This window comes from Mus pahari, chromosome 5 (assembly GCF_900095145.1).
Source record: "Mus pahari chromosome 5, PAHARI_EIJ_v1.1, whole genome shotgun sequence".
Lineage (NCBI taxonomy): Eukaryota > Metazoa > Chordata > Mammalia > Rodentia > Muridae > Mus > Mus pahari.
This window is the reverse complement of record NC_034594.1, coordinates 132,117,582-132,129,169: the sequence shown is the minus strand read 5'-3', so window position 1 is coordinate 132,129,169 and position 11,588 is coordinate 132,117,582. Positions and strand designations below refer to the sequence as shown.

General features: G+C 41.7%; 1 protein-coding gene across 2 annotated transcripts in view; it reads right to left on the bottom strand.

Moving 5' to 3' along the window:
* The window catches only part of Cop1 (COP1 E3 ubiquitin ligase), a 119,893-nt gene extending 109,220 nt beyond the window's left edge, over positions 1 to 10,673 (bottom strand). The window contains exons 1-2 of one of the 2 annotated variants that reach the window (XM_021199350.2): positions 9,982 to 10,673; positions 1,352 to 1,411 (exon numbers count right to left, since the gene is read on the bottom strand). In XM_021199350.2, coding sequence (XP_021055009.1) covers positions 1,352 to 1,411; positions 9,982 to 10,397 — 476 coding nt within the window. In that variant the 5' untranslated portion in view covers positions 10,398 to 10,673. The remainder of the gene's footprint in view (positions 1 to 1,351; positions 1,412 to 9,981) is intronic. The other variant, XM_021199351.2, reaches the window with a different exon arrangement.
* Between the last annotated feature and the right edge of the window lie 915 nt (positions 10,674 to 11,588).

Here is an 11,588-nt window from a genome sequence, read left to right as displayed (position 1 = left end):
GCTCATGTTCTTCCTTCATATCTTATCCTGTTGTACATCTACACCTGGTTCTTTACTTCTGGCCTTTAAGGTATCCTTTGTAGTAAATCAGCAAATGTAAAACAACAACAAAAGAAAGATAAATACCAAGAAGAACTGAAAGCAGAGTTCCACAGAAGTACTTCTATATGCATACTGTGGTGTGAATGAGAGTTCACCACACAGGCTCATATTTCTGGCAATGTTTGGGAAGGCTGTGAAACTTTTAAGAGGTCCATCCTTGACAGAGAAGTTGATTAATCAAGTGCTTTTGTGTTTACAAGTCTTTGTCCACTTGCAGTTTGTTCTCTCTGCTCTGAATCTGCATTTGAAGACCTGTGCTTCCGGGTTCCTGATCTTCCCACCATGCCTTCTGCTTGCTGCCATGCCTCACCGCTACAATGTACTTCCATACCTCTGGACTGGGAAACTCAAGGCTTTTCTTTCTAAAACTGTTTCTGGTCATGGTGTTTTTATCACAGCAACTGGAAAGCAATTAATACACACATTCATGGCCACATTATTCTTTGGAGCCAGGAGGTTGAATCAACCTAACCTTCATAAACGGCTGAATGGATAAACAAAATGTCACCTGTGATTACAGAATACTAATGAAACTTAAAAAGATAATTGTGTCATAAAAGAACACAGAAGAATGCAAAGGGCAGTATGTAAAATAAGTCCCTCACAGCAAGACACCTATGATCTAAGTACACAGATATGAAGTTGTCTAGAACTGACAAATCCATATGAATAGAAAGGAGACTAGAGGCTTTCAGGGACTGCAGAGGTAGAAAGTAAAGCATTGTTTTTACAGGTATAGTTTCAGTTTTGCCAAAAGAACAAGTCCTGGAGACTGTCCAACAAATAAACATAGCACAACATAACTATATACATCAAGATGGTGATACTGTGAATTCTATATTAATTTACAATTTGAATTTTTAAGTTCACCAATATAACAAATATAATCCAATGCTTCTCAGTGAAGTGTTAAAAAGACAGTGCAGGCCTTTTTCATCTGCTCCATTCTTCCCCTGTTTTCTGGGTCCTCTTGCCTTATTCCCAAGTGTTAACTCATGCTTAATGGCTGATTGATTACCCACCTTGATTTTCTAAAGCACCAAAGTTTCTGCTAACAAGTAATAAACACAAGATTTTAAAATGTATCTTAACAGCCTATGGTACACTGGAGTATTTCACAGAAGTTATGTACCAAACACATTTGTATCATGAACTAGAAAGACTTATCAGTCGAAGAAATAATATAAAATTGGTTTATAGAGCATAACTTCTGGTTGGTTGCAGTTATACTGAATGAAGATGGTCTTACCAAAAGCTGTGGCCACATTTTGTCATGTATGCTTCTTCAATCATATCAAAGCAGATGGGACTACAAAAAAAAGAGAGAAGCCACTGATAAAATGTTAAGGCAGAATGTTATACACTGGAAAGGGCTTGTAACAAAAGTCAATCAAACAAAATTTAATATATAGCTAAGAGTTAAGAATTCTACCCTTCTTAACAGAAGGTTACCAGTCTTACAGGACTGTTTATAAAAGTACCATGCTCAAGCTGATCCAAAAAGCAAGGAATTTTGGAATATGTGCAATGAGTACACTTACATTATTCAAATACTTTACCCATCCCATAGCATTGACGGTGGAACCCTGTTACTAGAGGGCTCAAGAAAGCTCTCTACCCAGTATTCCTATGTTCAGACAAACTAGCTCAGGTACCCCAAGTGTTCTTTCCTTGACACACAGTATGACAACTGCTGAGTACTAGACAGCCCTAGACTCCATCCCCAGCCTGAGGAGGGGAAGAGGGAGGAAGGGAACAGCCCTCTTTTTTGTCCTATCCCAAAGAAAACTAAATCTTCGAGTGATAAATTTAGAAATGTAGTTTCAATAATATTTCTAGATGATGTCAGTAGAAGCTAATATATAAAATAGACCAAACAACATTTATTAAACTATGGAGTTGTTCAATCCTTTCTACAACACAGTAAAAGAGCTATCAGTTGTACTGTTCTTTCCTCCAAATTGAAACATATTCTGCCTGGGTCCAGGGGAAAGGAAGCCATAAGACTCAAGATACTAAGGAAATGTACAGAGTTTAAGAAGCTCAGAATACAAGATTCACAAGGCCCCTCAAGTAATGTTTTTTAAAACAAGTAACAACTTTGAGAAAGAGGAGACTTTCTTCAAAAAAAAATTGCTGACTGCAATTTGTGCATGGCTCCTGCATATAGCCTGAGTACACATACCCGCCCCAAGCTGGGTTGGGCTGTTGGTGATTCAACTGCCTTTGAGTCAGCTCTGCTTACTCCTACAACCAATACCCCCAAAACTCATCAGTTCACCAAGCTAGACTTGGATGGAATAGTTTTAGTCTGCCACTACTTTCCTGTCTAGGGTAAACAAACATTTGTGTCTCCCAGGAAAAGTCACACAGCAGGAACTAAACCTAGACCCATTTTATAAATGAGGAAACGGAGACACTGAGGTGTAAAAGTCACATTGGTAGGATATAACAAAGCCAAATTCAAATTCAACTCTATGTTCTTAACCACTATCATATATGGTGTTCTGATATTTCGAGTTAAATTTAAATTCTAAGTCTCCTCTTCCTTATTTTTTAGAAGATCAAAACAATATTCAAAATCTCAGCATTCCTTGCAATTAAGATTGGCCATAAGCAGCATGATTATATAGCTCAATCATAGTATAACTATAGTTCACAAAAAGAAACTAAACATTTTTAAATAACTATAACAGGCTATTTTCAATGTTCCTTACACACACACACACACACATAAATAAGTGCCTAAGGCAACAGATATATCAAACAGTCCTGATTAAATCATTATGTATTATGCACATGTACTGAGAAGCTGCACTCTATGCAAAATTAACTGTGTATCAACTAAAATAAGAAATACAGGGCTTTAGGGTGGGCTCGGTTGGCATAGCATTTGCTTTACAAGCAAGAGAACCTGAGTTATCCAGATTCATATAAATGTGTGTGATTTGTAATCCAGTGCCAAGGAGGCAGACACAGAACTCCTGGGGCTCTCTAGATGGCTGGTCTAGTTTAATTGGTGAGCTCCCAGCCAATGAGACTGATTCAAGTAAAATGAACAATAATCCTAAAGATGACACCCAAAGGTCCTTTGACATGCCCTCGTGCTCGCGCGCGCGCGCACACACACACACACCTATCTTTAGAGTGTTCCTTGGGGAAAATATTTTTTCAACTGTTATCATCTTTTATTGTGTGCATGTGTCCACCCAAACTAGTTTTGGATGTGGCCTTATACACACTAGGAACTCACATAATCTATGTCCTCAGCCAAAATAGAATTTTATTGTACTTCTCTTTATACTTACACCACTCATGTGACTTATACATAAAAATACATCGGGGCTCTTTCACATGCTTATATTTTAGTATATAACTTTGCTGTGTGTAGTATATGCATGTATATATGTGTGCACATGAATACATGGATATGCTAATCCATGTGGGTGAGTGTGGAGGTGAGAAGTGAACGTGAATGCCTTCTTCAACTTCACCTTTTCAGGAGGGAGAGTCAGACAGCAAGTCTCTCACTCAATTTTTGAGTGCACTGTTTCTGCTACGTTGGCAGGCTAGTGAATCTCCAAATCCACGTCTCTAGCCCTCAGCCCTGGAGTTACAGGTGAGTACATTGCCAAGTCCAACTTTTTATGAGGATCCGAATTCAGGTCCTTAAGCTTATGCAGCAAGCACTTTATCCACTGAACTATTCCCCACTCTGAATGAACTTTTCTTTTTTTAAGGGGGAGGCAGAGGGGAAATGACAGGGTCTTTATGTAGCCCACGCTAGCCTTGGACTCAATATGGAACCTTCAGAAATGTCTGCCCCTATTTTCCTAGTGCTGGGACTAAAAGATATGCACCCAGCTAAATTTTATTTTGCCTCTCTCCGAGTGTGGTTGCTGTGCCGTGCGGTGGAGGTTGGAGGACTTCGGAGGCTGGCTCTCCTGCTGCTGAGGCTCCAGAGCAGAGATTATCAGGCTCGTACAGCAACTGTTTTTATCTACTGTGCCATTCCACAGGCTCCTGAAGCAAACTTTGTCATTGTTCACTACGTTTTTTTTCACACAATAATATCCAGTACTTTAGTGATGGTAAATTTATTACCAAGAATCCATAATAGAATCAAAACTGTCACTAAGATATTACACCAGCTTTAAACTTAGCTATGCATCCTATAACTCTCTTCAACTGTGAGAATCTTACTGGACATGCCTAATTTTCTACATCTCAGATCATTTGTCCATTATTCCAACTAGCTCATAAAGAATTAAACAAATATGTCAAAATTATCTCAGAGAGATTTTCTTTCATTCTGCCAAAACCTATATTCATGCCTGGAGGCAGGTATCTTTTATGTATATAAACTTGCATGAAATGATAGCTATATCCAATCACGAACAGCACTGTTATGGTACCAATAACTATAACATATAAATCAATGTTTTAACATGTTAAAGGGTAAAGCAAGTTAAATTTATATTCAGAGAAATATAATGAAATATAGTTCATTTGCATTTGAGGTCAACATCTAACTGGGGAGAACTTTCCTTCGACCATATTACTCAGAAAAACTGGGGGGAAACACCTTTTTGAACACTAACATCCTTGTAGGAACGAAAACAAATGAACATATTCTCATTTTTATTGGACCAAGTTTATTGTGGACTCACTCTTCCACCTGAAAGCATTTTGTAGACAATCACAGCACAAGAGCACAAAAACTAACTAACTGAGAAGTTGAGGAAGCACAAAAGGGAGATAGACTGTTGATGGAAGACGACAAGGAGTACTAACTCTGGAACAGCCACATCACATTCCCTCCTTTGTTACTAATTGTGAGTTGACTGTACCCCATCCAACCCCTCATGTTCAGGGGTAAATGGTGAAGGAGCTATTGTTCAAACCTAAGGCATCCAACAGAGATCCTTAAAGGGTTCATAAAAGGAGAACCTATACAGCTCTTGTAAAGAATTAGTTCTTAAAACCAAACCTTGCCTTCAATGTGCTACTTAATTTTAATTAAAACTAGAGAAGAATCAGAAGGGCTTGAGAGATGGCTCAGTGGTTAAGAGCACTGACTGCTCTTCCAGAGGTCCTCAGTTAAATCCCCAACAACCACATGATGGCTAATAACCATCTGAAATGGTATTCGATATCCTCTTCTGGTGTGTCTGAAGATAGGGACAGCGTACTCACATACATAAAATAAATCCATTTAAAAAAAAAGAATCAGGGCCGGGTGTGGTGACGCACGCCTTTAATCCCAGCACTTGGGAGGCAGAGGCAGGTGGGTTTCTGAGTTCGAGGCCAGCCTGGTCTACAGAGTGAGTTCCAGGACAGCCAGGGCTATAAAGAGAAACCCTGTCTCGAAAAACCAAAATAAATAAATAAATAAATAAATACGAATCAGAAAGCGCAAACAAATCTTAAGTTAACGATGTCTAAAACACATACATATATGTGTGTATACATATACATATATAAGTATATATTTGCATGTATGCATAGGCATGCATGCTATAGATTGAACCTAGGGCCTCACTCATGTTAGGCACCCAAATGAAAATACAGCCTATGAGCAAGAGGAAACAGTCAATAAAGGAGATAGGTCGATTACAAAGGAATGCTGTATCAAGTACTGACAAAATTGCCAGCAACAAGTTACCATAGCACATCACGGCCACTAGGAGCTTTAGAAGCTTGCATTTCACTCAGGTAAAGGCTGGTCCTAGGTAGGCTATGCAGTTACAGAGAGTACTCCAAACACATTTCAAGATGAGTTAGAGATAAGCAAAGGTAGTGAGTTTACTAAATAACTGCCTTAGAGAGCCATAAATACAGGAAAAGGATAATATACAATCACACAACATGGTGCGGGCATCTCCAGAGAGAGTGTGTGTCTCTGTCTGTCTGTCTGTCTCTCTCTCTCTTTCTGTCTCTCTGTCTCTGTCTCTCTCTCTCTCTGTCTGTCTCTCTCTCTCTCTCTGTGTATATATATGTATATATATATATATATATGTATATGTATGTGTGTGTGTGTGTAAAGACCCCCGTGGCTTTCTAAGTTACATTCTTACATACTTCAAAGGATATAACTTGTAAATTTTAAAGGTTAGGTAAGACTTAAAATTAAGAAAAAAATTATGAACTAGTTTACATTTTTCCTATTCTAAAGAACTCTCTTTTGATTTATGAAATCATCACTCAGATTTAGGGATGAGAACTGGTATGGTAAAAACCCAAGGCCCCAAGTAAACGAAGTTCATTTATTGTTTTTAACGTCCTTCCTTGAGATGTCTCTAGGAAAACACTATCTCTGTAGGCAATTTGACATTATAAATTGTTAAAGTGTCTTGGCTCTTGTTCAACAAGAAAGGTATCCTAGATTCTGGGGTGGACAGGGCTTCTCATACCACCTTAACTTTCCCTGACTTTCTATCCTGTGAAAATTACCCCCAATTTAATACTGTGATTTGTAAGAAATATAAGACTACAAGCATAAATATCTAAAATGTCAATCAACCCTACAGTTAAACATAAACCTATTTTTAAATATGATAAAGCTAAGAGTGTTCCTCTCAAGGAGTTGGAGAAAAGGCATGTCCTTATCTACTACCTGCCACTCCAGCCTCCGATTACAATTTGTCTCAGATTAGGACAGCAAGGGAACAAATGGCTAAGGAAAAACACATGAGTCAACAGCTGCTTACCTCCAATCAAGCCTATTTCAGAACCTAATATGCTGGAACTCAGAGTTCAGCTTTCTGACCACATAAAGGAAAGTGCTAAACTGAGACTCAAAATCTGATTTCTCAATTTATCCCTTAGCTATCTTCTCCTACCTGAAATAGTAAAAATCATTACACTGGTGCTATAGTAAATAATGCCACTCCTTACAACTCCTTACAACTACTCGATGTGAAAGATAAACATTTTTTAAGGTGTTATCAATGAATAAAGAATTAACATTATTGAAACATAAACCTCATTTAGATATAAAAGATTACAGTAACTTGAATTGGCTCACAATCTGACGCTGAAGTACAGAAAAGACAAAAGCACCCAGAAACCAATTAGGAATAAAAAGGAGTATTAAGACATTGCCTAATAGATATCCTACTCCAAGAGTTTGATCAAAATTAAACCTAGTTTAAGGAAAAATGCACTCACTGGTTAATTCTTCTGAATATACAACTTCACCAGAAAGAGAAATGATGAACTGAGATTCTTACATGGTAAAATATTCAGAATTTTAGCTACAAATACTCACTGGATGTTTTCATAATAGAATATAAAACACCTATACAATATAAGAGAATAATTACTTATTTTTACTTTATGTATATGAGTGCTTTGCCTATAAGTATATCTGTGTGCCACTTGTGTGCCTGGTGCCTGTGGGGCCTGGAAGAGAGGGATTCAATCCCCTGGAAATGGAGTTACAGACAATTGTTATATGGGTGCTGGGAATCAAACCCATCTTCTGCAAGAGCAATGAGTGTTCCTATCCACTGAAGTCTTCTCAAAAGCCCCTAGGCTCAATTTATTTACTTTAAACAAGGTGATGAACTAATTATTTAGTCTTACTCCTGAGCTAGTTATAAAAACAGTTAAAACCTGTCAACTTAACCATAATCTAGAACCACATGGAAAGAGTTTCAACCAGGGAGCTGTCAAGATCAGGTGGGCCTATTGGCATATCTGTAGGGATTGTCTTGATTGCTAACTGATGTAAGAAGACCCAGCCCATTGTGAGCAGCACCACCAGGCTACGGAGCCCTGACTGTACAGGAGTGGAGAAAGCCAGCTGAGTCACAGGCCAACAAGCAGGCAGGCAGCATGGACACTCCTCCCTCTGCTTAACAGTGGCTAGGACTCTTTTAAGCTCCTGCATTGCTCTCTTCACAATAACCAACTGTAACTGAAACTTCCAGCCAAATAAACCTTTCTCTTCACTAAGTGGCTTATAGTCAAGGTATTGGTCACAGAAACAGAAATGAAAATAGGACACGCCTAATAAAACCAAACGCCAACTGTACCTCATTCACCTCCAGTACTACAGGCTACACCACAGACTGTGTTACTCTCAGATAGTTCAACAGTCAGTGCCTAAGTTATCTGTTTAATAATTGAATAATATGATTTCTCACACCTTTTACACTATTTAAATGACCTGACGATGCTGGCATCTTGGTTTGAACTACAAATAATGGCTAAAAAGAAAAAAGCAGGCAGTTTTACTAGCTTCTACCTTATCATGTGACACTATTGATTGGACAAGAATGCAAACACCTTACCCAGGCAGTGGTGACACACACCTCTAATCCTAGCACAGGAAGGAAGAGGCAGGTGGATCTCTGGGTTCAGGGCCAGCCTGGTCTACAGAGCTAGTTCCAGGATAGCCAGGGCTACACAGAGAAATCCTGTTTCAATAAATAAATAAATACAACCAAACAAACAAGGAATGCAAACACCTCTTAGACCAACCATAAACTTCTTAAATTACAAATAACCACAGCTATAATTCTACTTCAACACACACACACAACTTCTGAATCTAAACAAAAGCAAAAATACAAATTATATTAGTGAACAAGAAAGTGTAGCCAAGGGCTGGAGAGATGGCTCAGTGGTTAAGAGCACTGACTGCTCTTCCAAAGGTCCTGATTTCAAATCCCAGCAACCACATGGAGGCTCACAACCATCTGTAATGAAATCTGACGCCCTCTTCTGGAGTGTCTGAAGACAGCAACAGTGTACTTAGATATAATAAATAAATATTAAAAAAAAAAAAAAGAAATAATTTTAAAAAAAAAAGTGTAGCCAATACCTTTCTCAATGGTTACCATCGCTAAGCTTATCATCTTTAATAACACCATTTAAGACCATCTTCCACTGTGATCTGAACCAACTTCCTAAATCATCAAGTCAATCAACAAGTTCCTTCTCAGGAAAAGGCCCAGAATTCTACCAGTTTGTGAGCAGGAAATCTTAAGCTCTCATAATCCTACCAGTAGTATCAAAACCCAATTAAGGTTCAAAACATTCTTCAAGACAATCAGATTCATCTTTTGCTTAAAGTCCCTCTTAGATGCCAAATGACTGGATTCTACTGTGTTGTTCAAGATGCCAGCTGTGATGCAATGACTATAAAGGCGTTTCTAGAGATTCCAGTGTAGACACAGCGCTGCGATTGTTCCATACAACACAGAAACACTAAAAAATGCGTTTCCCTTTTTTCAACAGTTGAAACCTGGAATTGGGTGTGAACAAACTTTGACTACAAAACTATGAACAGAATTACAAAAGTCCTTATCCATTCAAATGGGAGACTTTTACACATTCCTACGCCGGATGGGCAAAAATAACTTCGTAAAGCATCACCAACCATGCTTCGAGTACCATCTACGTTTTTACAATATAGTGTTGACCAGCAATCCCACACCTCAGAATCACCAGGCACTAGTCTTCTACCTCCGAAAATCATGAACTACTCGAGACTGATATTTTGTCCACTAGATGGCAAAAAAAAAAAAAAAACAAAAAAAAAAAAAACAGAAGGGATTTAACCTCCTACCCCGAATACTTTCTTTCTAATAACCACTTACTGGACCTCCATCTCTATCCTTAAACACTCCCTTAAATGCCTTCAGTTCCTGGACACCAGCACCCACTTCTGTGCAACCCCATTTTCCAACTTTACCTAAGGATCCCAGTCCAGCTCCACCTCCCAACCAGGAACCTTAACTCTGCAAACACTCAACTCTGTAGGTTCGATTCCCAGCACCTCCAACAGGCCTCCCTTCCTCCACGGGACCCCGCCAGGCTCAGCAGCAGAAACTCGTGGTCAAGCACGCAGGGGCTGCTACGCAAACCCACCAGACGAAGTCGTTGCTTTTGTCCTCGTAGGAGTTGAGGAGCCCGTTACAAAGCGGGACGAGCAGAGGTCGCTTCCTACTGCTACTGCCGAGGCTGGAGCTGCTCCCTCCAACGCCGGCGCTGGGCCTGGCCGCGCAACTGAGCCGGGACTGGCCCGCGGACACCGCCCCGCCGGCGCTCGCGCTGCCAGACACCGCGGCCGCCACCAGCACAGGCCGTCCCGGGCCGCCGAGGCCGCCGGAGCCCGCGGCCGGAGCCACACCGCCGGACACCAGCGTCGCCGCCGCCGAGGCCGCCACGGACGGCGGCGACGGAGACGAGGATAAGGACGAGGAGGCGGAAGTCACCGAGGAGGCGGCCGAGGAGCCGGGGCTCGTTCCAGCGGAACCCGAGCCGGCCTGGCGGCTACCAGACATCGTGACTCCCTCCCTTGGCCCTGCGCTCCGAGGCGAGGGCCCGGACGGACCGCGACCCTCCGCCGCCCCCGGCGCTCAGCTCCCGAGCATCCTGAGGACGCGCCGGGAGATGGGCCGGGGGAACAATAAAGTTAGGCTTTCCACCGCCGCCCCGCCGCCGCGTCCTACGCGAGGGGGCGGGGGAAAACTATCACATCAGAGGCGCCATGACTGCCGTGGAGGCCGCCGGGGCAGCCAACCCGGGCGCGCCGAGGCGGCCGTGCTTGCGCACGAGCGGCGGAAGGGGCGGGGCAGCGGAGCGGCTGCGCGCGCAGACGCCGGGCTGTACGGAGGGGCCGAGCGTGTAGGTCTCCGAGTGGAAAGCTGATTTTCGTTCCTGACGTAGTAGAGAGATGGCCGTTTTCATGGAGCCAAAGGGTGGAAGGGGAAAGGACGGGGAATCTGGTCTAGAGGACCGGGAACGCTCGACAAGCAATTGCTTAAGCGTGCCCCGGGTGGACGCTGGCGGAGTGCCCGGCTGAAGCTGCGGCGGTACGGAGCAGCGGTGTTGCGCATGCGTGTGAGCGAGCGCGCGCATGCGGATATGGATTATTCGATGGAAAATGCTAAGCTCACTTGTCTAGGTCCCCTGCGGCTTCGCGCTTTTTCCCGATTGTGTAGCAGGAATATAATTTGTTTTCGTTTAGATTTTTTTTTCCGTTTAGATTTTGAAGTCCTATTAGGAGGAGTAAGGAACCAGGGCAGTGAAAGGGGTTACGAGCCTTGGGTTTCAATCAAACATTTTATAGTACCAGAAATTATTTGATTCTTGTCCCTGTTGTCACTTAACTAAATTATCTCCAACCTTTTGTAAAATCTCATTGATAACTCCCTCTTTGTTGGCATAGAAGCAGCAGAATTCGCCTAGTTTCCATACAAAGTCCTCCCTGGGTAATGAAAACTAAATCTAAACCTGACCGGTTTAGGACAACTTTTGTCAGAGCCTCTGTCTGGACTTGGGGCTGATAGAATTCAAGGTGTCTAATGTCTGCATCTGTCCGATGATGTATCTGTTGTAGGCTCCTTTCTCCTCTGATTAGGGATATAGTACTCAGGACTACTGTCCTTATTCCTTCTGACACTGGACCACAGAGAGCGGCAACCCAAGGGGAATAAGAGATGGGCATCTATGGTCCTGAATAAGATACACTT